This window comes from Rhinolophus sinicus, linkage group LG18 (assembly GCF_036562045.2).
Source record: "Rhinolophus sinicus isolate RSC01 linkage group LG18, ASM3656204v1, whole genome shotgun sequence".
Taxonomy (NCBI): domain Eukaryota; kingdom Metazoa; phylum Chordata; class Mammalia; order Chiroptera; family Rhinolophidae; genus Rhinolophus; species Rhinolophus sinicus.
The window spans coordinates 18,132,074-18,158,855 of record NC_133767.1 but is presented as its reverse complement, the minus strand read 5'-3'; the positions used below and the strand labels follow the sequence as shown (position 1 = coordinate 18,158,855).

At 56.4% G+C, this 26,782-nt stretch overlaps 1 protein-coding gene across 3 annotated transcripts; it reads right to left on the bottom strand.

Moving 5' to 3' along the window:
- Positions 1-286: 286 nt before the first annotated feature.
- Positions 287-18,900, bottom strand: FBXL19 (F-box and leucine rich repeat protein 19). 3 transcript variants are annotated; one of them, XM_074322541.1, is made up of 11 exons: positions 18,572-18,900; positions 17,138-17,338; positions 15,656-15,799; positions 15,450-15,536; positions 15,140-15,358; positions 14,482-14,643; positions 12,866-13,377; positions 6,364-6,527; positions 6,119-6,280; positions 2,114-2,332; positions 287-2,008 (listed from the first exon to the last, which is right to left on the bottom strand). In XM_074322541.1, the coding sequence occupies exons 2-11, from the start codon at positions 17,312-17,314 to the stop codon at positions 1,830-1,832; spliced, it is 2,025 nt and encodes a 674-aa protein (XP_074178642.1). In that variant the 5' UTR covers positions 17,315-17,338; positions 18,572-18,900; the 3' UTR covers positions 287-1,829. The 3 variants fall into 3 exon arrangements, with proteins under 3 accessions (XP_074178642.1, XP_074178643.1, XP_074178641.1); XM_074322542.1 differs by having other exon boundaries at positions 14,611-14,643; XM_074322540.1 differs by lacking the exon at positions 14,482-14,643 and having other exon boundaries at positions 18,572-18,706.
- Between the last annotated feature and the right edge of the window lie 7,882 nt (positions 18,901-26,782).

Genomic DNA, 26,782 nt, shown 5'->3' with positions numbered 1-26,782 from the left:
AGACGCCAGAGCCCCGCTGCCGTGACCGGGAGTTCCCGGGCCCTGCACCTTTCAAGCACACTTGGCCATCTAACCCCTACCTAACTTGTGAACTCGGGGAAGCCCAGCCTATTCGACTGCGGGGATCTCGGGGGACCCTGCATGCTGTTCTAGGATGCTGTTAGGCCGACTCCCAAATCCATCCAAACAGCCCCTCCTCCGAGAGCCCCAAAGGGTGACCACTGCGGTCATCCCCTCCCTACCCCAACGCCCCCGACGCCGTAAAGAGACACACGAACTCAGCAGCCCCAGCTGGAAGATTTTGAGTTTTATAGCAAACCGTATTGTACAGATCCGGGGCCCAGCCCGGCTGGGTCCCCCATTCGTCCCCCGCCGGGCTGCCTCCTCTCCCTCCCCCAAGCGGCCCCATCCTCAAGCCTTACGCGATCCCCAGGACCCCCTCCCCTCGGCCTTTGGTCCGCCCAGTCCCTCCCCCCACCCGCGCACCTCCCTGTTACCTGAGGTATGTGGATTCCCCCCTCCCCTACATGGTACAACCCAGCTCCCACCCTGCCCGGAGCTGAGGGGCGGGCCCTGGCTTCCCAAACCCCGCCCCGCACCGGGGGAAGGGGCAGGGACGGGCCAAGAGAGTGTAACTAAGTTCCCATGGCAACCAAGAGGGGCCATTTCCAGCCTTAGTACTGGCTTTGGGACGTGTCCATTGGCTGCTATTTCCATGGCAACCAGGAGTGGCAGTTCCCTGGGAAAATGGGATACAAGTTTCCACGACGATGAAAGAGTGGGAAGAGCCAAGCTGGAGGAGTCCCATCATTCCCATCGTTGGGCCAGCATCCCATCCCACCCCACCCCACCCCACCCCACCTCAGGTCAGGAGGGGTGGAGCTGCTCAATACAGTAAAGCAAGAGAGCCTGGGAGTGGTGCAGTCCAAACGGGGCGCCCACCGGCCCTGTCTCAGTCCAAACTGGTCCTGGCCCCTCACACTCTGGCTCCCCCAGATCCGAGGTTTCCCAGGTTCAAGTAACACTTCAGTACAGATGAATGTTCAAGTATTGAGCGGGGAGGCAGGTAGGGGGCTGGGGTACCCCTCACCACTCCCCTGGGGCACGCTGAACCAGCGGGTGGGCCAGCGGGCCCCCACTCCTACCAATAGCTGCCATTGTCAGTGACGTTCAAGGAGTCAGGGTGGGGGAAGGGACTGAAATCTGGGGAGGGATTAAGGAGAGGGGTGACCCCCCAGGGGGTACTACTGCCCCCAGACCTGCTCGTGCCCCCCACCCCTCTCAGCCCTGCCTGGTTTTCCTTGGTTTTCCCTGGTTCCCCAAGTACCCCCACTTCTGACACCTGGATCCCCAGTTGCTGCTCTGGTTTCCCTTTTTGGCCCCCCCCACCCCACCCCCCAACTCCAAGAATCTGGTCTGTTTCCTGCACCCTCGGTGGTCTGCTTTCTGCTGCCCTCCCCTAGCCCCTGCCTCCCAGTATCTGGTGTGCACACACCCTCCCCCGTTCTCCCTCCCTCAAACTTGCACCTTAGCCCCCTCCCACCATCCCTTTGGCTCAGCACCCCAGTACCTCTGACCCACTCCCCCCAGGGGATGGACAATGAAGCAGGTGGACGGGGGAGGGGACAGGAAGGACAGACCCCCAGAAATATCAGTGCAGGGGGCAGAGAGTGGGGAGGCTGGCTCGAGTCCCTGGGCAGGACTCCCAAGTCAGAAAACTCAGGACTCCCAAGTCATGAGGTGGGTAACCTGGCCTCCTGGCAGGGGTGAAACGAAGGCCCGAGGTTCAGGCTCCGGACGAGTCCTGGGGGAGGGTGGGGGGCACCCAACTAGCTGTCCTTGAGAAGCAGCTTCTCCTCTGGGCAGCGGAAGGGGCCGGGGGGCCCGGCGGCTGCCAGCCGGGCACAAGCTTCAGGTGAGAGTTGGCGGCAGGAGCGCAGATCTAGACGGCGGAGGCGTGGGCAGCGGCGGAACAGCGGAAGGCAGTGGTCAGTGAGGCGGTGGCAACCTGGGGATGGGGCAATGGTAGCCGACACCAGGAAAGTTAGGGGGTAGGCACTGGTCATGGGGACCGACAGGCTAGCAGGATGCACAGACAGGGGACCATGCTTACCAGCAAGATTGAGGTGCACCAGGGTCTCTCGGAGCGGGGAGGTGGGGGCCGTGAGGAGGTGGACGCTGGGGTCCCCGACGTGGGCGCAGTGGCTGAGGTCCAGGGCGCTCAGCTGGGGCGCATGGCGCAGCAGGAGCCGCAGGGAGGCATCTGTCAGCTCCAGGCCTGCCAGGCGCAGCTCTGCTACCCCCTGCAGCCGCCCACGGCTCTCCGTTTGCCCTGGGCAGGTAGGTCAGAGGTCAGTACTGCCTGCTGCTTCCATCCCTGAGCCTGGGCATGCAGACCAGCTACATCCCCACACTCATCCCTCACCGCCTCTAAACCTGCTCCCTCTATACACGGAGCCTTGGCTGGCCCTCTGCCTGGCTTGCTCTTCCCCCAAACACCCCCACAACCTGACTTTATCTCATCTGTCCACGGCTCATGTCGCCTCCTCATTGAGGCTTGCCGTGATTATTCCATGTGCAGTTCTAACACTCCATCCACTGCTACCCCTTTCCCACCAGCTGACGTGTATCTTTTTCTCTCCTCCCAGTGGAACGTCAGTTCCATAAAGGCGAGAACTTTCCTGTCTCGCTCTTGCTCTGTCCCCAGCAACTGGGATACAGGTGCTCAGGATATAGTCACTCATCCAACAAATGACACCCACCGCCCTCTCCTGCCATGGCTAGTGACGCCACCAACTGGATCCCTTTCTCTCCACTCACCGTCAACCACTCTTCCCTGAACCCTTGCCCTGGCCTTCTCACTCACTCAAGTCTCTCCTTTCCATCCTGGAATCCAAAGAGCCATTCTCTAGCCCACACGGGACTTCTCTGCTAAAGCCTCTGAGGGCACCTCCCAGAAGTGCAATCTCCTTGGTGGAGCACCCAGTTCCTAGAAGATCTCATCCTTGTCTCAGCTCTCAACTCATCTCCCTCGCCCCCAAGAGCTGGCCTGCCCTGAGAGACTCTGCCTGTGGCCACATGTGCTGTCCTCTGCCTGGCCAGTGTCCCTGGCTGTCAGGTCTAGCGCTCGAGGCCTCCTTTCCCCCATCTCCAGAGTAGAACTCACACAACTTATCTCTGCCCCCAAAGCGCATGGTCTGCTTCCCTTTATTCTATCTATCATGTTCCTGCATTAGTTGTTTTTTTTTTAAACTAAATGCCCATGGTGCAATAGCAGCCATTAATTGAGCACTCACTGTGGGCCAGACACAGGCTCAGTGGCTGCCTGCCCCCAGGCCAGGGGCTAACAAACCACATCCGTGGCAGGCTAGTGACAATGGACTACTGGCCCTGCCTCCCAGAGTTTAGGTCTAAGGTGGGGCCTCAGAGTCTGTTTTTCTAACAGGTTCTCCGGGAATGGTGCCGCTGGTCCAGTGACCACGCTTAAGCAACCATGCTCCATCTTCCACAGCCCTGGGAGACAAGTTCTCTGATTATCATGCCTGTTCACAGGTGAGAACATTGAGGATCAAATCATTTAAGCCACCTGCCCAAGGTCACATAACTATGAAGTGACAGAGCCAGGACAGCAGGCCTGGTGACGAAGTCCAAACCCTCCCCACAAGGCCATGTGCCTCCCAAACACCAGCCTAGCCCTGGATAAACTAGCTCAGATGCCAACAACTCATGAACCTCACCACACAAGAGTTTGAGGGAGTCTGCAGGGTGCGAACGATTTTCTTAGTGACTAAGGCTACAAAAAGGACATTTTTATAAGGAAATGCAGACATTGAACTTTGTAAGATCCGGCATCACTTGGGTACCCCTTTCACCTGACAGTGACCACCGGGCCGGGTTGGTAGGGGACACTCCCGAATGCCCTGCAGCAAACCCAGCACTTGTTCGTTACCTGCCAGGCTGCCCACCCCTGTGGGTACCTGACCGGCAAGGTCTGAATTCCACCCCCTGCTTTTTTTCCTTTGAGAAGCCAAGGGCCTGGGAATACGTCTACAGATACCCCCAGCCTTGGGCCACAGCTAAAAGCCATTAGAGGGGAGTAGGGGAAAGAGGTCCTTTCTGGCTTGGGTGGGGAAGAGGGGGCATCAGCGAGGTCCCTGACATGGCAGCATTTAAGCTGGGCTTTCAAGGACATAAGAGAGGTGGCATAAGAGAGAGCAGGAGGGGCAGGAGCAAGGAAGCAGCACTCAGCTTTGCTCCAGGAAGGCTGCACAACTCAGGGAGTTGAGACCAGAAGGGCAGGCCAAATCCCCGCACACACATCACGCCTCAAGTGCCCAGAAGGCTCCTGTCTGCGAGCTCCTGCTAACGGGCTTAGACTGTAAGGTACTCAGGCAGGAAATGCGTCTGTCTGCCAGCCTCATGAGATGCACCGTTCTCAACGCCCGCCCTTACCCTGCCCCATCTTCCTGGCTCAGGAAAAGGGGGGCATCGGCTGAGAGGGGTGCTCTGGCCCGGCTTTGCCTGGTGACTTGCACCAGCCACTCAACCCCTCAGGGCCTCATCCAGAAAACGCAAAGAATCCTCATTGCTTCTCTAATCCTCTTCCAAGGCTGCTGTGACCAGGGTGGGTGGGAAGAAGGGAGCTATGAAGGAGAGCTGTGAAAGCAAGATGCTTGTCCTCACAGAGATTAAAAACCCAGTGAGAGGAAACAGATTTTAATCAAACCACTTCACAGCTGTACCGTGACATTCCAGAGGGGACTGCTCTCAAAGCTGCAGAAGGGCTCTGATCGCAATGTGTGAGGGGATCCTGGAGGGCTTCTAGGAGGAAGTGGCATTTACACTGAGGATGATTAGGTGTTAATTAGATGGGGGAGGATAGAGCATTCGAGGCAAAGAAGAGCAGGCAGAGGCCCTGGGGTTGGAGGGGACTGGCCAAGAGGTTGAGGTGGCCCAAAAGCACAGTGACGGCAGAGGTCAGTGGGGACCAGACCACACCAGGCCTTAGCAATGACGGCACAACACTGGTCTTTGTCCACTGAACACCAGAGAGCAATGAGAGTTCAGAGCACTCAGAGACGGGGCAGGGTAAGGAGTGAGGTGGTTAGATTTGTCCTTCTGGAAGGTTCCCTGGCTTCTGTGTGTAGAACAGACTGGTGGGGGCCACAGAGGATCCCACTGTGAGCAGCCCCCCTCCTGGCTGGCCGAGGAGCCCCCAGACCTCAGTGCCCCCACCCCACACAGCCATGTGACCCCAGTGACCAGGCCTCTGCGCCTGACGAGCCTCGGCTTCCAGCACCTCCTTCGGCCAATAGGGGCCTCTGGCCCCCCGAAACCTCTTACTTTGCTTCACACACCCTAGAACATCCCTGTCCCTTCAGGACCAAGTTCAAATAGGTCCTTTTAAGGCGGGCTTCTCTCACTGCCCCGACTGTCAACCATCTTTACCACATGATGCCATGACTTCCTATTTCTGAGTCTCTCTCCTGAGTGACTGGAGCTCTCCCAGGCTGGTTCAGTTCAGGTCCCGAATACGCGCTCAACAATAAAAGCCGATGTTGCCTGCAGGGTCCCTGGGCCTGACCCTGGGAAAGAGCTGCCTAGTCTGACCGGAGATGGCACCGTATCTGCACACAGCCTGCCAAATCAACTGGCTCCGTCTTTCTGCCCTCTTCCTTCAGGAAAACCCCTTTCCTTTTATTGTAACCAGTCTAGGGGCCAAATTTATCCTTCAGCCACATTTTTACTGGGTCTACACATGAACTTGAAAAGATCACTCTTCCTGCATCGGCACTGCTCCCCTGGGGGACGCTCTTCAGCAGAGCCCACGACACCCGCGACGTCACTCACATCCCCGGCTTCCCCCAGAAGCCTGCGTCATCCTCCCGTCCTGTACTGAGCTTCACCCCATAATTCCCTCCCCTTGGAGGGAGGGGCTGCGTCCTTATGGGGTTCCCTCTGCTCCCATCACGGGTGAGTGAATGAACAAGGGCCAAGCAGGGCCTTCCTAGGCAAACTCAAGTGTTCTCACTGTTTCTTCAAATCTCTGAACACCCAGCACGAGTCGGAAGGGTCTCAGAGCACCCCCTCGCTCTGCGGAGGAGTCGAGAGGCCGCACCTGGTCTGGTGTCTGGTGGCGGCAGCAGCAGCTCACGGAGCTGGGAGTCTTTGACGTCCTCGACCCAGCGCAGGTCCAGGAGCCGCAGGGCAGGCAGTGGGGCTGAGCCCAGGGCAGAGACAGAGAGCCAGGAGCAGCCGGACAGCACCAGCTCCTGCAGGCCTGGGGGGTCAGAGAGCGGGTGCTGGAGGGCTCTGCCCCGCACCGACCCCTCCTCTCTGTCCTGCCCCACCCTCCCGCCATACCTTGCAGTCGGTTCAGAAGCCACATGAGCTGCTTCTTGGAGACACCTGTCCAGCTGAGGTCCAGGGCTCTGGGCTGGCGACGAACCACACCGCTAAGCATGGGCGGGGTCAGTGACTTCCGCCGGCTCAGGTCCATTCGGGGCCACAGACGCTTGTCATAGCACCTGTCGACCACAAGGGGGAGACAGCCCTCAGCCCTCAGGGAGCCCACAAACCTCCCACACTCAATGGTTCCCCTTTTTCTCCAGGTCCATACAGACAGCGAGGGAGGTAGGGGTGGGGGTGCTGCAGGAAGGTCTAGACCCCAGGCCAAGAGCAATGAGTTTGGGGCTCAAGCACGTCACTAACTAGATGCAACACCCTGGGGAAGTCCCTTCCTTTCCCTGAGCCTCAGAAGCCTCATTTAGAAAGTGGAGACAGGGATCCACACGTGGTCTGCCCTGCATGGGTACTGTGAGGTCACACGAGGTCGTTCTGGTTTGCGGGCCTTTCAGCTTATAAAGCATTCCGCCAATGACACACCCACTGCATTGATGTAACACCCCAGGAGTCTGCCTGCACCCCCACCCCCTAGGCCTGCTCCTGCTGGCTCCTGGGCATGTCCCACCTGACCTCTGCCCTCGACCCCCATGTGCCCAGACCCCCAGGGCTGGCCTTTCAGCCCCGCTTGCTCTCTTTGTGCCTCCAACTGGAATGTAGGCTCCCCAAGGGCAGCACTGTGCCAGGCGCACAGTAGGTTATCTGCTGCACATCTGCTGAATGAACCAATGGTGCCAAACTTCCACGGAGCAACCCCACAACACAGCTCCTTTACAGCTTTCCGTTACTCGGTCGGTGTTCACGGAGGACCTGGCAGGTCCCAGGTCCTGAAGCTACAAAGACGAATCAGGCCCCAACACAATTAGATTAAGGTTTCCCAACCCCAGCAGTTCCCAGAGCCTCGACTAGTCTGACATGCAGAGAACTGCAAGGGCTTCCCAAACTTACTCTACCAGAGAACTCTTCCCCACCTCTTCCAAGGTTATCTATGAACACTCTGGGGTTCACGGAAGTTCCCTGAGACAGTTTGAAAACTCTTTTAACATAGCAGTCTCAAAGGCATGCCAGGCAATTCCTACTGGGCAGGGTGAACTATGTCAAAAGCAGCAGGGGTGGGTAGTGGCAAGGAAGCTGTATCTTACCTCCCTCCCACACCCCAATTCTGACGGGCTCTTTCTTCCAGAAGTTCTGGGCTGGAGCAGTGATCCCCAACTCCAGTCACTGGCTACCCACTTATCTGCAGACCGTGAACTTATCTTTAAATCGGTCCCCTCTGCACACTTAAAACCAGTACTGTTTCACATAAATACGTTAATCTTAGAAATAAACATAATAAAAAACACACCAGGATTATGACATTCTAGTCAGGTGGTGCTGTGTCTTCACGCTACCACCTGAAGACTGTTTTTGTTAAACAGGGAGATAAGTATTAGGAAGGTGTTAAAGACACAACAGCACATAATGGAGAGACTTCCTTTGCAAAATTAATAAAAGGATCAAGCCAGGTTTTTGTGTCACTTAAAACTGCCAGGCATACGCCAGAGCCCCTAGGTGACATTTCAGGGAATGCTGGAGGCAGACAGGAAGGTCTCAAACTGCACAACCCGACCCCCAGGCCCCACCTACCGCCTATCATTCCCCCTCTCCTGGCACCCGAGCTGCTCCCTCTCCCAATCCCATCCCCTTGGCCAATAAACATTTGCAAATCTCTCCAATTCTAAAAAGGAAAACAAACAAAGAAAAAAATAAATCCACCCTCAATGCAGCTTCTTCTCCTGGGTCCTGCCCCCTTCTAAGTAAATCCTGCTCCGTCCAAAACCTCTGTCTGCCCGCTCTGACCCAGTCTTGAGACCCTCCACCATGAAGCCCCTCCCGGACCTTCCATGGCTAGAAGGGAACCCTTACCCTTGGGGGATCACACAGGCCCTTACACAGCTGTGTTTCTGTACCATATCCCACAAGAGCCAAGCCAACCACCTGCCTGCCTATAGACACACAATGCTTTCTGGTGCCAATACATCTGGGTACAAATTGTGCTTCAGCTGGAAATGCCAACCAGCCCAGATCCTTCCAGGCTGAGTTCCAGTGCCTCCTCTTCCAGGAAGTCTCCCCAGACTTTTCCTGGCTGGAGCTAATTGGTCCCTTTGCCCTTGTGTGACCAGGACACTGGGTTGAAACCTCAGACTGGCAGCCAACAGTCCCTGAGGGCCCTACTGAGACTGTGCGTCCAGCCTCCACTGAGCACAAAGCAGGCAGAACAACGGGGAAACACAGACAGGGCCCAGTAACCGAGGCAACAAGGGACATGGTAGGAGTCAGTGAGAGGACTGGGTAGAGGAGCCCCCCCAGAGACAATACCTGATGAGACCTGAAGGAAGGCAGTAGTGATTCAGGTGAGGAGAGGGGAGTAAGAGGGCGTAACTCTGCAGATGGGGGAGAACTAGTGTGCAGGTCCCGGACCCATGAGACAGCTTTGAGAACCTCAGGCAGACGGAACACAGGGCAATGCATCATTTCGTAATAATGAGGACGACGACGGTAACTACAGCTCTAGGAACTCGTGTTCACCTAGAGTTTATCGTGTGCCAGGTACTGTTCTACGCATTAACCATTTCGCCTCCCAACGGTCCTAGGAGGGAAACACTATTACCATTTCCTCTCAGAGGTGAGGAGGAGGAGGCTCAGAGAGGTTAAGACACTTGTTCCAGGTCCCCCCAGATGGTAGCAGACGGCTTTAACCAAGTGGGTCTGGATCAAGAGCCCGAGCTTTGAGTGGGACAGAGGCAGGAGTGAGGCCGCAGAGGCGGCCGGGGGAGGGCACCGTGGTGAGGAAGGCTGGATGCCAGGCCGGTCGTCATGCCCGAGTCCAGAGGTGAAATGTGAGCCCTGTGGGCACCTAAGTCCCAGCTCTCCAGCTCTGTGCTTTTGGGGACCTTAGGCAAGTCACTTGCCTTCTCTGGGTCGCCACTCTCCAAACCACGAAAGGGAGGAAATGCAGCACGCAGTCCAGAGGTTTGCTGCGAAGAGGAAGAGAGCTCCTACAGGGGAAACGCTGAGGGCAGGCACGTCCCAGTGTCCAGCAGGGAGGGACACTGGAGGGAGCCATGGAGGGGTTCTAGCTGGGAACGACACCCAGGCAGGAAGCAGGAAGAACGTTTCAGAGGCCTGGGCACGCCATCATCCAGGCGGTCAGGGACCCACGTCCAATTTCCCGAACCCACTCACTTCATCCTCGACTCCAGCCTGCCCCTGACCGAGCTCACCCCCTGCTAAGCTCGCCTCCAAAATCCTACATCCTGGTCCTAAACCTCCCTCTGGCAGAGGCCCTCTGGGGTCACAGAGGTGGACCAGCCCAAACCGCACCACTTGTGAGGAGCTCATAGCCACCTGGGGTCCGGCCAGAGCGAGTGTTTCCCTCCAGCTCTCTGGGCTCCCTGAGGCCACCTCTGTCCCCCAATCTGTCCACGCTTAAGCCTTTACTCCCACCCCCAACTGGCCTTGACTGTGTTCCAGCCCCTTCCTTGCCCCCCCCTCGCCCATGGCCTCCAAAGTCCCAACCCTCTTCCCTGCGACCCCACAACTCCCCCACTTTTCTCCCACCCGCCCTCTCTTCCCTCACTCTGCATAGATCACTTCACCTCCCAGTTCCAAGACAAGATAAAAGCCACCAGACAGGAAAGCCTGCAACGTCCTGCTCTCCCACCTACAAATGTCTCTCCAGCACCACCCTCACTACCTCTTTCTGCACTCCATTCTGATTTCCTCACTGCCATTCATTCGTTTATTCATTCATCCACTCACCCGTTCGTTCAACAACTATTTTTTCAGTACCTACTGTAGGCTACGTGCCGCCTTAGAAACTAGGGATATAGCAGTGAGAAAACAGATCCAGTCCCTGCCCTGAAGCTTCTATCCTGGACCCCACGTGACCTGGCTTTGGTCCCTCCACCCTCACAGAGCACAGCCAAGGACACCAAGGCCTCCTTGTAGCAAAATCCAACCACCACTTCTGGTCCTTGACCTCTCCGAACCTTCTGCCAACACCCAGCACTTTTATCACTCACTCCTTCCTCACTCTCCCCCTGGCCATACCTCCACCCTCGACGTCCTGCAAGTCTGGCTGCTTGTTCTCTGCCTCACAAAGATGGACATCCTATCTTCTGCCCTCTTCCCTGAAGCTGATACCTATAGGTTGAAAATTCATAAACTTGGATCTTTCCCTCGGTAGACATCTTCGCTTTCTAGTTCCAAGAAGACAGACGCCACCATACAGGAAAGCCTGTACGTTGCTGCTCTGCCACCTGTTTGTTCACTGCTGTGTCCCAAGTTCCTAGATGTGGATCTTCCTCGTGACCATCAGAGCCATCCACCCAGCTGTTTCCCTGCCAGCTCCCGACTGGCCCACAGGCCTTCGGCCAAACCTATCGCATCTGAGCACTTCACTGCCCCCTGGAACCCACGTCTCTGCCTCCAGCATTCCGACGAGGGGAATGGCACTGCTGCCCATGGTGATTGTGGGCCAGAAGCTCAGCTGAGTCACCCTGCTGCCCTGTAGCCATTAGTCACCAAATGCAAGCTACTCTGCTTCTTAACCGGAGTCTGTCCTTTCCACTCCCACTGGTCCTGCCTCCTTCTGCCCCCAGGCCTGACAGCCTCCTGACTGTTGCCACTGGGTCCACCCCAGGTCCCTGCTGTGCCCTACGCTCATCTGACCAAAAGCAACCATTTTACTGAGTGTGGTGTACCCTGCAGGTACTAAGCTACGTGCTTTGCAAGGAGCATCTCGTTCAATCCACACAAGATATTAATACGAACCCCAGACTACAGATGAGAAAACTGAGGCCTTGACAGGCAGCTGTCCCCCCATCACCACATATCCAGGAAGCGCCCGCATGCAGATGCACAGCTGATGGCACTCATGAGGACCAGACTCCAGGGCCCAAGCTGGGAAGCCCCGGCCATTCCGGCCTCTCTCCACTTTTGGTCACAAGTGTCTCCTTGAGGCAGAAACAGAGTCCTCTCCAGGTCTGGGTCCCACGTGCCAAACGTTTCCTCAACGGCGACATAAGGCGGGGGTCATAACCCCAGCAACTGCTCTGACAATTTGCTTCTATGCTGCAGGTTGACTGGGAGCTTCTGCAGGACACAGGACTGTGTTCCGAGGATGGAACAGGCTGTGCTTTCCGTAATTACTTCTAACTGACAGAATAATCAGGATTAGCGTTACGGCACTGAGTCGTTTCTATTTCCCAAGAACTGTCCTGTTTTTCAGGTATGTTAGCTCACAACACCACTCTGAAGTAACTGCTTTGGTTCTCCTGCTTTAACAGACGAAGAAAATGAGGCACAGAGAAGGTAAGAACCTAGCCTAAGGATACACAGCTCACCAGAAAAGAATAAGATTGAACCACAGGTAATTCACATCTGGAGCCCACGCTCCCGGCTGAGCTCTACCTGCGGCCTCCACGCAGACCAGCAGGCATCACCCAGTGTAAAAGGATGCGAGTCTAGTGCCGCCACTACTCTGCATGACTTCAGCTGCCCCTCATTCCCTCACAGGGACAGATCATGAGAAACACTGCAGCGACCATTCCCGAAGTGGCCAGCAGGACACGTGCCCCATTTGAGTGCCTGGGAAACAGCCTGAATTGACTTATTTAATAGTGTATTTCTTGAGCACCTACACTGCCCCTCGTCCCATGCTGGGAACATGAAGGTGAAACAGACACAGTATCTGATCGGCACATGAAAATGAACGAACAAAAGCCCATCAATGTGCAGAAGGCCTCCAGGAGCTCTGAGGGGAGCAGAGCTGTGCGAGTCTGACGGGGGAAGAGAGGTGTCAGAGGCAGGATTGAAGAGGGGGAGGAGGCTTGAGAGGATGACCAATACTTATGAACAAACGAGGTTTAAGAAGCAGTGGGAGACGGGGGACCATGGTGGAGGATGACTCTCGTGCACGAAGTTACAAGGGGTGCCAAGAAGCCCGAGGACGGCTGCCTCTAGAGGGCAGGGGCCGCCGCAGCAGAGCTTCCTTCTGTGTAAGAGGGACCCGTGAAACTGTCCTCGGAAGGAGCGAAAAGCAAATCAGGCGACGCACGTACCACACTGCACTACACTTGGCACACACTAAGTGCTCACAAACGATACTTATGATTAAGAGCAAAGATTCTGGAGCAGGCGGGCCTGGGTTCACATGCCTGGTCCTACTGCTTCCACATGACCTTGACCTCGGCTTCCCCTGTCAAAGGGATCACCTCATGGAGGGGCTGAGGGTTAAATGAGCTCAAATATGGAAAGCGGCCCATGTATAGTAAACACAGAAGAATCTTGCTGTAACATGTACAAATGACAGGAGTCCTGGCAACGCCAGAACAGTGACCAGAGAGGGTCAGGCACCGGCCGCAAGTCACACAGCAGGAGGAGTGTCAGCAATGGGCCCCAGGCCCCCGCGGCCACTCACCAGCGGCTCCAGGTCCGGCAGACCCGCATGCAGACGCACAGCTCCCGGGGCCCGAGGTGCTGGAAGACGCGAAGCCAGGCAGCTCGGGGCAGGGGGTGGTCGGATCCAGCGGCCAAAGGCAGCGTGTCGGGCTCGGGGCTTCGGGGTGGGGGCCGTACCACATGCCGCTCCAGCTGCGGGGGCCGGGGCGGTGGGGCGGGGCCCAGGGGCCAACTGAGGAGGGGTCCCCCACTGCCAGGGCGCACAGCCCGCCGCCCCCCACGGTTCTCCTTCTCGCCTGAGCTGCCCCGGGTTGGCCGTCGCCCGTTCCGGGCCTCGCCAGGGGCCTCATCCTCACTCAGCGACGTGCCTGATGAGTCGGAGTCTGAGTCCGAGTCTGAGGAGGACGAGGAGGTATCAGGCACGCGCTCCAGCAGCTGGCACATCCGCTTGAAACGCTCTAGCTTCTCCCTCTGTGGTGATGGGGACGGCGCTGCAGGGCCCTCAGCAGAGGCCAGAGGTGGCTTTGGTTTCTGCAGGGAGACAATAGACTGTTCCAGAGCCTGACACACACTGCCCCACCCCCTGCCCGAGGAGTCACCAGGGATGAACAGCCCAAAGGACAGTCCTGAGCCCCGCCCGGGCTCTGCTTCTGACGTGCGGCATCAGCCGAGCCATGCCCCTCTCTCGACTTCGGTTTCCTTATCTGTCACACGAAGGTGCTGATTCAAAGATTAAAAGCCTGATGGGTTTCAATAGCTTATGAATTCCCAAAACCACTGAGCTGAAAGAGCGAGTTGGAGTACTGGCTTGCCTACCAATTCTGTGTGTGACCTTGGGAAGACCCCTGCCTCGTCACCTACAACGTGGGATGCTGGACTAGACGATTCCCACGTGTCTCCTATTCAGCAGCATGAGAGTAACAAAGCTCGCCTGGCCCCAGGCACAGTATCCCACACACTGACGCCCCCATCCTCACGGTGCTTGAATGAAGGGGCAACCTGGTTACCCTTTTTAGACAAGGAAACTGAGTTTCAGAGAGATGAGGCACCCACGGTTACAAACTGACAAACGGCAGACGCAGGGTTTGAATGCAATCAGGTAGACCCTGCATTTAGCATGTCCCTGCAAAGTGACATCTGAGTTCTAGCTTTGCCGTGGGACTTTAGGCAAGTCTTTTCACCTCTCATTTCCCTCGAATCCAGGTAAGTTTTAGAGCTTACAATGCTCACCTACTTTCATTAAACAGTTCTGTGGGATAGGCATATAAGGAAGCAAAACTATACCAGCTCTATTTCAAAGATGAAGAAAACTGAGGCTCAGAGTAGCTGACAAGTTGCCAAGACCATATAGGAAGTCAGCGAGCAAAGATTTAAACTCAGTTCTTTCCCCTTTAAGGTTTGGAAGGATGAGACAAAAGGGTCTGGTAATACCCCAAGGGTTCCTGGAAAGTTAGGGGGTCCTTGGCATGGCCCCAAACCACTCTCCCCTCCATTCTTCCCAGGGGTCCAGATGCCCACGGTGGCCAACTGGAGCAGGGGCAGGACAGGTGAGCAGGAAGGGAGAGATCTCTGTCTCCAGGGTGGAGGGTGGGGCAAGGACAGGTCGGAGGGGGAAGGAGGAGGTCCCCGGCACACCTCCCAGTTCTCGGGAGGGAGCCCAGGGTGGCAGGACGAGAAAGCCTGGCTCGGATTCAGAACCCTGGGGGGCAGAAGGCCTGGGCCGCCTGGGTCCGATCCTCGGAGGAGGCAGGCGTCTCCACCCACCTTCTTCAGGTGCCTCTCACGGCCTCCTTTCACCTACCAGGGCAAGAGGTAGATATGGGGAAAGGGAGAGATCCCCTTAGCCACTCACTGTCCATAAAACTATTAATAAGATCTGTGCCCGCCTTAGACTACAATTCCCAGAAGCCCCCATCTCAAGGAGAACGCTGAGCATGCTCGTCTTCTAACCAGCGTCCCCGGCTTACCAGCTTACCGAGCATGCTCTCATCTCCTCTTTCTTCCCCCTCGGGCCCTTCCAGCCCCTCCCCTTTGTGCTGTGCCAGCTCTGAGCATGCTCTGCCCTGATCCCTAAAGTATCCGGGCTCCCAAAGCTTCCCCGTCCAGTGCCAGGTGCCCCTCACCTGTACCTCTCCCCCATCCCCCTCACACATCCTGAACTTCATCTCCCAGCACCCCCTGGGGGCACCCACAAGCACAGCCTCAGGCCCACCCTCCCCGAAAGGGAACAGGACAGGACGACTGCTCCCCGAGTCCCTTGAGCTGGACCTAGTGAGCATGCTCCTTGGCTCACCTTTTTCCTTGGGGTGGGGGGCTCATTCCCTGCCTCCCTCTCCTTTCTTTTGGGGGGCCCAGGCACGTCCTCTGGGGGGGGGCCAGCAGGCAGGGGGCCCTTGCGCCTGGGTGGGGGTGGGGGAAGTGGCGGCTCCTCCGTCAGCTTCCACCCGCTCCCCAGGCTGGCGCCCTCCTCTCCGTTGTCGGCCCGGCGGCGGCCTGGTCCCTCACCTGAATCCTGAGGACATAGAAGCTGGAGTGAGATTCCGCACGGCCCCCAGCCCATTGCCCACCCCCAGCCCAGCGCCCAGCCCAGCCCCTGCCCCAACCTTGCTGGTCCGGCCTTCCTGGGTGCAGCGAGGGCACTCCCAACAGTTAGGAATTTCCGCATTGATGACACCCTCGGCCTTCCCCATCTGTGGGCAGAGGGCAGGGAGTGGATGCAGGGTGCCAGCAACCCGGAGGCAGCGCTCCCCACCTGTGTATGCCCTGACAATATGCCCCAGGATGGATGGCAGGGCCCCGGGGCCATCACCTTCAGGCAGCCAGGGTGGACGATCTCGTTGCAGATTGTACACTCCATGAGGCTCAAACCAAACTTCTCTTCCTCTCCTTCTACTGTGTCCTCCTTCCCAGCCTCCCCACACAAGAGGCACACAGCTGTGTGTGGGAGCACGGGCTGTTAGGGGAGAGGGGACATCAGGGACCCTGAAAGCCAACAACAAGGACAAGACCCTTCCTGCCGGGAACCCTGGGCAGCTGCTGGATGAGGTTCAGAACGGATGGGCCAAGCTGGGTCAAATCCTGAAGTGCTTCTTTCTTGGCAGTATGACCTTGAGCAACTGATTTAATCTCCTTAGGTCTCTGTTTCTCCATCTGTAAAATGGGGCTAAGAATTTTCCCATGCAGGACCGCTGTGAGAATGAGATAATGCACGCGAGCCATTGGATACAGTTTATCCTCACTGTTGTGAAGGTGGCAGCAGGATCCAGGGCCTGTGTGACCCTGGAACTGTAGCTGTGGCAGGGACAGAGACCATGGGCAAATAGGACAATACTCAGAGGCAGCAGCAGCCTGTGATGAGTCTGAGTTTGCTCAATGGGCAGCCCAAAGGTGGCTCTGGCCCCCACAATGAATCTGGTTTTGGTGAGACCCCTGGGAACACCAAAGGCTGTTCCTGGGGAAAAGAAGGTAGCCTTCAGAGAATGGGACTTTTGGGAGGGCAGTGGTCATATTGAGTCGTATCAGGGATGCTGAATGTTGTGAGACAGGCTCAAGGAAGAAGTAGGTAGGGGGAAGAAGGAACAGGAAAGGAGGCAAGAGTTGGGGGACAAAGGAAGAGAAGAGAGGGGCTCCGGGGTGAACTGACCAAGCAAGAAATAGTGGCTGGAGGGAAAAGGAGGTGGTGGTGTGGGCAGGGGGACACACGATACAAAGGCTGCTCTCTGGAGCCCTGGGAAGCTCAGAGAATGAGGACGGCCAGGAAGAAACCCACGTTCCCCGGATACCTACTGTGTGCTGAGTCGTGTAGCAGACCCGTTCATATCCCTGCTACTGTTTACAACTCAACGAAACAAACATTTTACAGAGGAGGTACCTTGAGATCCAGTGACTTGCTCAAGGTCACACAAAGGGTAAGCCTGGCCTCAAATCCAAGACTACTTTGGTGGGTGAGGAAGAGGCCAGAACAGGCTAAGACTTACTCACTGGGGCTAGCTCTGGGGGTGGGCCCCTGTGCACACAGCTCCAGGGCGGAGGACAAGAGGGGCTAGGCTCTCTATGGGTCTCTGCAAGTTGGGAAAAGTACGAAGGTGGGGACTGGGCTGGATCCTTCTATGTGCCCGGATAGTGCCCCACCCCCTTAGAGCTGAGGACAAACACGGGCCTGGTGGACACATGAACAACACGGTGAATGAATGAATGAGTGCACAAACGGCAATCTACCGCAGACCCTAGAAAGCAGCCACCAGCCACCCCAGAAAGGTGCCCAGCATCCCATGGTGGTGGGGGGACTCACGGCGGTGCACTGCCGGAGCAGGCACGACTGCTTCATGCGCCCGGGCCCCCCGAACTTCTTCATGTCTCGACAGAAGTGGCAGTCCCCGCACTCAGTGCGCACACAGGCGCGGCAGCGGCGGCAGCGGGTTCGGCGTCGGCGCGCTCCGGCCCCCGGCCCCCGGCTGCTCGACGACATTGGGGGCGTCAGCAACGCCGAGGGCTGTGGGTGAGTGGTGACAGGGTCAGGCAGGCCAGCTGGGGCCGACTGGGCAACCTCCCGGCAGCTCCCCCACTTATAGGCAGCCAGAGTTCACCCTCCCACCCCAGGAAACAAGGCACGGGGAGGTCACTCCTCCTGCAGGGGGTGGGGAACCCGCCTCAACCAAGGCCTCTGTCTCCCAGGCCATTCGCCAGGCTCCTCTGGCTTCCTGACCTCACGCGCCTGGGGGTGATGAACACTGGCCTCTCCAGCAGACATGCCACCATCAAAGCTCCTGGTAAAGCCAGGGCTCTCTGCAGTTACATCAGGAGGTCCCAACGCTTCCCGTTATCCAACTGTACCCCACTCCATGCTCTCCCCCACCTAAACGTCCCCACATTTACCTCCAAGACACCCACAGATTCCTGGGTGAAGCTCCAGACCTTTCTTTCTCCTTCCTTTCTCTCTCTCACACACAACTACCACCCAAAACCTAGATACCATCACCAGATCCAGTGGGATCTTTCCCCCTGGTTCCTAAAGATTCATTCTGCTGCCCAACTTTCAGGGCTCTGTGACACACACCCCCTGTCCCCTCCCCTAACCCCCCCACAAATGGTGCTTCAGGGACCCTCCTTGGGCCCAAGATCTCCATTCCTCTGCTCCCCACAGAGCTCCGTCTGCTCAGACACCCTCCTCTTGGATGTCTCAGGTCAATCTGGCCATCTCCCAGTCTCCCCCGGATTCTAGAATCCAGCCTGACATCTTTAAAGAACTCAGGATGGGCTCCTACGGGTGCCCCCCCACCCCCAGCTTCCCAGGCTGCTTTCCATCCCTAATTGTCTAGAATCCCTTGGGCTCCCCTTCCCATGGAAACCAGTTCCTCCAAGATCCCATACGGACTCAGCAGGCCTGGAGACTCTCTCTCCATGGCCTGAGTCTTACCCCAGCTTCCCCCTTTCCAGGGACTTCCAGACCCATCCATGGGGGTGGGGAAGGGACCCTCCTGCGCTCCAGGGGAGGGGCCTGGAGGGCGACGACTGCAGGCGGGGATGGGGGTCTGCAAGGGGAAGCAGGGTCTAGGAAGGAAGGCCAGTTCCCCCGGATTGAAAGGTAACAGGATGGACTGGAGATGAGGAGTTTGGAGCAAAGAGAGGGTGAGGCTGGGGGCGGGGAAGGTGGCGAGCCAGGCTGAGATGAATGGGAGCCGGAGCTGCCCAGGTCTGGGGGTGAGGGGGAGCCGCATGAACCCACCTCACACGTGTCCCGGGAGCCATCTCTCCCTTCTCGGCAGCTCCCGGCGGGTCGGCGGCCATCGGCGGCGGGGGGGCCGGGCGGCGCGGGGCGCGGAACGCTCTGAACGCAGGGGTCCACGGCCCCCCGAGGGCGCTCGGCCCCTCCCTCCGGCGGAGGCCGGGACGGCGGCGAGTGGAGATGGGGGTCGCCGGGGGCGAGGCCCTCCCACGGGCTGCGGCGCGGCCCTTCCAGGGGGAGGTCCTGCTCTGGGGGGCTCAGTCCCTCAGCCCCCCCTGGCCAACGGGGGCTCCTCGGGCGCAGTGTGCTCAGCTCCTGCCCGGGCCCCACTCAGTCCGGGGTCCGAGTCCCAGCTCCCCTCCCCCCTCCCCGCCCCGCCTCGCCTCTCCCCAGCGCCCCCGACCCTTTAACTGGCCTCTTCCCGACCCTAACTGCCCAAGGGGCCAGGGCCAGGCCTGGGCCCCCCCCACCGTTTCCGGGGTTCAAACCCCGCCCACCGCCGGTTCCCGGGGAGGGGGGGGTCCCTGTAACCTGCCCCCCTCCCCTGGGCCCGCCCCTGGGCTGCGGCCCCTGCCCTACGGCTACCCGGCGAGCGGAGGGGGGTGAAGGAAGCTACTCCGGCCCCGCCCCCCCAGCCTGCGCGTGCCCCCGCCTTCTCCCTCCTCCCCCAGCGCGCGACCCTCCAGAGATAGGGATTTAAATAAAATTTGAATAAACCCCCTTCCTCAAGCAGGAGGGTGGAAGGAAAGGATGGAAGGAGGCAGGGAAAGGGGTAGGGGGATTGGGGTGCCTCAGCCCCCCTGGTCCCCCGGCCCCGCGCTGCTTCGGCCCGGGGCCCTGGCCGCCTCTCTCATCCTTCCTGAGCTCCTTCCTCCTTCCTCCTCTCTTCCCCCACCCCTCCCTCCTCCTTCCCTCCTCCTCCTCCTCTTTACTCCCTCCTTCTCCCAGAGGAACCCCGCCCCCTGCCCTCTTCTTCCCCCACCACTCCACTTTTCAGGCAAGACGCGCGGGGCACGACGGAAGTCGTAGTCCTGCGGACGCTGGTGCCACCGTGGGAACAATGGGACGCTGGGGCCTACGGGGACTACAAGCAAGATGGCGGAGGGCGTGCCAAGCCGAGAGGCGAGGGTGCCGGGAGTTAGAGTCCCGTTGCCCCGAGACTCCCCGTTGCAGAGCATACAGGAGTGGGAACGATGACTACAAACAAGATGGCCTTCTTCCCTGACCCGACCTCCTTCCCAGGCACTCACACGCCCCCCTGTCCACAACTCTCCGCGTGTGTGGTACCTGACGGGAGTCGCAGTCCATCTGCTGCCATCCCGCTGCCATTTCTACTCGTCAGGAACAATGGAAAGGTGAAAAGGAACGCGGACTACAAGCAAGATGGCGGAAGAGGGGGGTACACCTGACTAGTAGTCGATCTTATGAGGTGCGATGGGAATAGTAGTTTTTCTTGCCTTTTAGTGTTCCTTAAGAATGACGGAACCGGGAGGTTAAGGAGACTACCATAAAGATGGCAGGCTACCTAGCCTCTCCCCGTCCCCTCATTTTACCACCTTGGGCACCTCGCCCGCGTCGATAATCTCGAAATGCCCCTCCCAGTGCCGCAGAGCCTGACGGGAGTTGCAGTCTTCCCGGTTCCTCTCTATTATCTTTGGTCGAGACAATGGAAAGGAAAAAGGGGCGGGGACTACCAACAAAGATGGCGGCCGAAGGAAAGGGTAAACGACGACCTGGGATTTGTAGTTCACGAGCTAAAGCTACTCCCTGCGGAAACGGGGGAAAGGACTACAGTAAAGATGGCGGCCTACCACTCGCTCCCTGCGGCAACACCTGCTGGGGGACGTAGTCCCTTCTGTAGCTTCTAGAGAGAAAGGAAGTGGGCTGGTGAAGTGTGCATCACGGTGGACACGCCAAGTTGCAAGCCGACGGAAACCGAGTCTTTCCTCCTCTCCGTCACCCCTTCTTCTCAACGACCTGCCGGGAATTGTAGTCTCACGCCTTCGCTCGCTACTGGAAGGGGAAAATTTATGTCACTAGTGGGGATCAGTGTGGATGAGGAGAAAGAAGTTTGGGCGACCCAGTAATATATGATGTCCCCGTGTGGTGAGGACTTCATAGTTCCGGGCTCGCCTCTTAAAGAAAAGCGCCAGTAATCAGTATTATCGCCAGGCAGGCGTGGTTCTGGCCGAAAGGATCGTCAAGCTGCTGTCCCTTGGAAAGCTTGTACACCTCACACCCGACGCTTGTTCCCCTAAACTTCAGGGAGTCAGTGTCTTCCAAGTCGTGAGGGCTCCAAGGGAAAAGGCTCAGGAGTCGTCGTACAAAAATCCCCGCCCCTCTGAAAATCACCAAACCTCGGTTTTCCCATCTGAAAAATGGGGACAATGATCCCTACCTCGAAGCAGAGCTAGGAGTGTTAAGACAGTATTCGCGAAAGCGCTCAGCTCAGGGCCTGAATGGGGGCACGGGTTAGTTGATCCTTTTTCGAGGTTCCTGCCAGCCTAGTTGCTCTGGGACCCCAGGAATCCATCGTGCTGGAAGGAGTTTGCTCCTGTGGAGAAAACTGGCGGGCAGGCAATTTGAGCCGCACCCTCTCTCCCCGCTCCCACTCCTTCCTCAGCTTGGGCCTCAGCGTCCACTACCCAGCGCTGCTCCCAGGGGGCGCCCATTTTCCACTTGACAGGTCCAGCTTCAACCTGAAGTTGCAGGCGCGGTGCCCTGCCTGGTCTTATCTGCAGCCCGCCTTGGAGGCACCCCCACCAGACACCTGAATTGCCAAAGCAAGTAGAACTGCTTTCCACCTCTGTGCCTTCTTACCTGCCTTCTTGGTATTCCTTCTCTGCCTGGAAAACGACTCACTTTTGATCCCACAGCTTCCCTCTCCTGTGTTTGAAAGGAGAGGGTTAGAGGGCCCTGCGAAACATTGGGGGTGGTTTTTCTGTGTCACAGGAAGTTAACCTCTGGTCAGTGTGGTGTGAAGACCTAAGTCTGCAGGGGCTGAACTCAGGCTGAACTGAAGAGACTCCTCGCTCACGCTTTATCAGTCAGGAAACCCTTGGCTGCCAAAGGATTGTCGTCTCTACTGCTTTAGCCTCAGCTTGCATGATTACTTCAGGGCTTTGTCACAGCTGTTCCCTCTGCCTGTTGGACCCATCTCCTCCTGTCCCACTTCCCTACCCAATTAGTTATTCATCCTTCGGGTCTCTGTTTAAATGCCACTGTCCCAAAGAAGCCTTCCTGTAATTCCCAGATGAGATTCATTTATTGACGCTTCCACTAGATCGTAAGTTTTATGAAGGGTCCATCTCACATGTCAAGTGCTTTCATCATCTCATTTGATCCTCAAGAACCCTATAAGGTAGAATCCCATTTTACAGATGAGGAAACTGGGGCTTAGAGGGATGAGTGCTAGAGTCAGGATTCAAACCCAAGACTGCAGAGCCCATCCTTGTAACTACTGCAGCATCCACATACTGATCAAATCCAGCCCCTGCGTGGGGTTAGTGTGGTGGAGCAACAACAAATGTCTTAAGCAAAAATGGATTTACGCTTTCACTTGAAATCCTGAAATGTAGCAACACTGAGTCTGCATTCCTTGGACAAGAAACAGCTGGAGCTGAGCAGTGGCTGCCCCTTTTGGATGGCACGCCAAGTTTAAAACCAAGTCCCCACCTAGTTTGCTTCACTTCTAAGCACTATCAACCCCACTCCATTCACCAGAATACGCCTACTGAGGGTCAAGACCATTTCTTACACTAGCACCACAGTGCCGGGCGCTGGGCTTGTGCCCACAACTGGGTGGGTAAGGGGATGGCAGAGTGGGATTGCACATAAAGATACAGGAAAACTTAGGGTGGCCGGTTAGCTCAGTTGGTTAGAGCGTGGTGCTGGTAGCACCAAGGTTGCCGGTTCGATCCCCACATGGACCACTGTGAGCGGCGCCCTCCTTAAAAAAAAAAAAAATAGAGGAAAACTTGTCCTTTCCACTTTATAACCTACTCTACAGTTTGAAGTTCTTACCATGAACATATATTATGTACTTAACACATGAGTTGAAAATACTATAAGCCAGCCATGTTGGTATTAAATTACAAAGATGATAGAGCTTCTCAGACATAGATGAACTCAGGGAATACAGCACCCATGAGCCTCGTTTCATTTGTACCAAAATGATGTTTGTTCACTGTCAACCTTATCCATGCATTTTGTTTAAGAATCTTTGGAAGGATGGCTTAAGACCACTTGGTTTCCTCTGTGAGAGTCTGTCATGCAGGGTCTCTGCTCCCACTCCCCGCACAAGAACGCAGGACATGGCGAGGCCAAAAAGGAACACCCACGGAACCATAGATAGGGGAGTGATACCACTATAGTCCGCTGGCGGCTGGGTTGGAGAAGCAGGAGCCACACGATCCGCAACCTGCTGTCCACTTCTCTCTGACAACCAACCTCACTTGCTGTCTGCAATCCACCGTGCTAACTGCAATCTGCTCTTGATAGCTCAGCCACCATCTTCTTGCTAGCCCCTCATTTCCTGCTAGCGTAGCCATGGCAGTTATATTAGTGGCAAATGGCTCACTGGTTACAGCTGACGGCCAATTAGCCACAGCTAATGGCCATCCGATCACAGTTGATGGCCATTTACTACCCGAGTGAGCACCTTTCCTTATGAGGTCGAGAGCCTGGAATCTCCTTTCTGGGGCTCTGTCCCCACACTCCACCCCTACAGGCTCTCGCCTCACGATCTGCGCGACAAGTGTCTTCTGCGAGGGGCCCTGTGCGAGGAGCCTGGAAACTGCACTCCTGAGTCTGTCCACACAGGGTCTGGGCTGTGGGGCTGCAGACCAGTTTCAGAAACAGGTCGGACCGTTCCGGCCCCAGTGAGGAGCTGCTGAAAGGAATGGAGGGCACCTGTCCACTTTCAGACCTGCCTGCAACCTTGCGATGAGCACACGGAATTCAGGAGCCGGACTGGCCCATTGATCTTGCGGCTCCTTTTTAGCAGTGGCTGCCCCCTCCTTCTCTGCCTCTCCTGGATCTCTAGAAGGTTCCAGCTTCTGGAGCAGCCAGGGTAGGCTAGGGTCTCCTGCAGTGACAATAACACCCACATTTTGGAGGCTTGTAACGACAAAGGTCTGCTTGCTCGTTCTGCACGTCTAATGTTGGTCAGGGGGAGGTCAGCTCGTTCCAGTCACTCCGGGAATAAGGCCGAGGGAAAAGACTCCATCTCCATGTGAGCTTCTGTGATCACCATCCAATCAATCAAGGATGGATGGCTGGTGGAGAAGGGCTTGGTGAAACACACAACGCTTTTTATGCCCAGAAGTGACACGTGACAGTTGTGCTGACATTGTATTGACCAGTTCATAGCCTTATGTAACTTCAAAGGGGGCCAGAAATAGAACTCTCAACATGCCTGGAAGGAGAAATGGAATACTTGCGAGCAGCCCTAATGCCAAGCACAGCTCCCTGTGGGTCCTGGGGGAGCTAGTGCTGCCATATGTAGGATTTCTGGGCAAGCACCCCTCTACAAGACACTGAGTGGGCTGTTTTTTTTGTCACATCATGACAATATCCACATAAACGGGAGAGGACTCTGAGCTACACTGAATGATGGTGGACAAGTGAACAGAAAGATGTCTCAGTGAGTGGTTGATGGCCAGCCCTGGAACCAGTATTCACAAAAGGCAAGGCTCCCCAAAAGCTGTGTGGATCTGCTCAGTGTCCAGTCCCAGCCGTGAAATGCTGGGTGTGGCTTCAGGTGGCTTCACAGGGCTCCTTGGCCACTGTTGCTGGGGCCTCTGATGTCAACGGTGGATGAGTTTCTACTGGGAATCCATGTTGCCAGTAGGAACTTCTGAACGTCTTTAAATTGATCACGTAGATGATATAATATCAATTTTCTTTTTGCAGATGTATCCTTTCATTTGGGAGCCAAGACTGATGCTCTCAGTGGCTTCCTGCAGTGAAGGCACTGGATGTTGTAAAAGTTTCCCTTTTGAAGATGGTAAATTATATATATATATATATATATTAAACAAGTTCACGAACTTGTTGCAACAATATTGTTAACCTTTTTTGATATCAGAGGGATTATTATTCATTATGAATTTGCACCACCTGGACAAACAGTTAACCAAGATTACTATTTGGAAGTGCTGAAAAGAATGCATGAAAAAGTTAGATGACCTGAACTTTTTCGCCAACAATTCATGGCTCTTGCATCACGACAATGCACCAGCTCACAAGGCACTGTCTGTGAGGGCGTTTTTAGCCAGGAAACAAGTAACTGTATTGGAACACTCTCCCTACTCACCAATGACTTCTTTCTTTACTAAAAAATAAAGGAAATATTGAAGGGAAGACATTTTTTTTTAAAGGTTTTATTGGGGAAGGAGAATAGGACTTCACTGGGGAACACTGTGCACTTCCAGGCCCCCTCCTCCAAGTCAGGTTGTTGTCCCTTCAATCTCAGCTGTGGAGGGTGCTGTTCAGCTTCAAGTTGTTGTCCTTTCAGTCTTAGTTGTGGAGGGCGCAGCTCAGCTCCAGGTCCAGTTGCCGCCACCAGTTGCAGGGGGCACAGCCCACCATCCCTTGCGGGAGTCGAACCGGCAACCTTCGCACTCCAACCAACTGAGCCATCCGGGAGGCAGCTCAGCTCAAGGTGCTGTGTTCAACCTTCGTTGCAAGGGGCAGAGCCCACCATCCCTTGCGGGACTCGAGGAGTTGAACCGGCAACCTTGTGGTTGAGAGCCCACTGGCCCACGCGGGAATCGAACCGGCAGCCTTTGGAGTCAGGAGCATGGAGCTCCAACCGCCTGAGCCACCGGGCCGGCCCGAAGGGAAGACATTTTGATGGCATTCAGGACATCAAGGGTAATATGATGACAGCTCTGATGGCCATTCCAGAGCTGAGTGTCCTGCAGTGGGGACAGGACAGATCTCTTGGGAGCGTATGGATGGCTCATGGGGACTGAGCTCCAAGCATGGGTTGTGGGGTATTGACAGGGCATTTCGTGCCATTGGGGAAACCCTGGAGGGGCCTCATCGCAGACAGCGGTCAAGAAACATGGTGGGTGGAGTCTGTGACAGCCTGAGAGGTGGCAATTCTTATCCCGGTTTGCAGATGAGGAAATAAACTGAGGCTCAGAGAGGTTAAGTAACTTGCCTAAGTTACAAAAGCAAGATTTTTGTTTGTCGTGTGACTTGCTGTGTGACTTCAGGTAAGTAGCTGCCCATCTCTGGGCCTTGGGCTCCTTACCTAAGGCTCCTGGACCCTGTTTTATCTAATTACATCAACCTGTTTTGGCTTCCAGAACATTGTTGCTTTAGGAAAAATTTTAAATCCGTTTATAAGTTTGTTGTTGGTCTCCCCCCTGGCGAGTGTGTCCCATGAGAGAGGGAACTGGCTCACCTTATTCAACCTGGTGCCAGCATACAGTAGGGCTCCATCGATATCTCCCGATGGCTGAATGGATGAACAGATGTGTCCCCTGCCTCAGCAGAAAGGGTGTGGGCCTTCTCCCTCCACACCAGCCCCTAACAGAGAGGGGGGTAGAGCAGCACTCCAGCCCCCAACTGGATGGAAGTAGGGTGGGCTCTGGCGGACCACTCCAACTCAGTAGGTGGGCAGGGACTGAGGACTGAACAATGACCCCTTATGGAGAGATGGAGAAAGTGCAGAGAGGGACCAGCCTGGCACCTGTCTCCCCACCGTCCCCCTCTGCCGTAAGCGTCCTGGAGACCTCAGATACGTGCCTGTGTGTGCTGTCTGGTCGAGGGCGGCCACTGGCTCAGACTTCCCGGGGCAGCAAAGACTAAGGCGGAGCTAGTTCTCAGGACTCCTGCAGCCCAGCTGCCTGTGTGTCTGTGCACACGTGGCCATGACGTGTATACGCTGTGTGTGCATGTGTGTATTTGTCTGCTCTGCGCATGCCCCTCCAGCAGGGCTCCCAGGTGTGGCTGTGCATTCACACGTCCATGCATCCGTGTGGACACGTGTGCTCACCTGTCTGGCTCTCTCTGCATCTCGTGTGCCGGTCTGGCTGGGTGTGTGTAATACAACACGTGTGTGGGCATGCAACTCCACAGAGGCAAGGATTTCTGTCTTACTTGTCCCCTGCTCTATCCCAGCACCTGGTACAGGGACCAGCATGCAGTAGGTATACGTATTTGAATGAATGAATGAATGTGTGCGTGTGCACATGTCTG

What these genes read in the sequence shown, in the direction of transcription:
- FBXL19 (XM_074322541.1), bottom strand. Translation starts at nt 17,314, where the DNA reads ATGTCGTCGAGCAGCCGGGGGCCGGGGGCCGGAGCGCGCCGACGCCGA. An exon ending in TGCTCCGGCAGTGCACCGCC is followed by an intron (nt 15,800 to 17,137) that starts GTGAGTCCCCCC and finishes CTCCCCTAACAG; the next exon opens with CCCGTGCTCCCACACACAGC. An exon ending in CCCCCACCCCAAGGAAAAAG is followed by an intron (nt 14,644 to 15,139) that starts GTGAGCCAAGGA and finishes TTGCCCTGGTAG; the next exon opens with GTGAAAGGAGGCCGTGAGAG.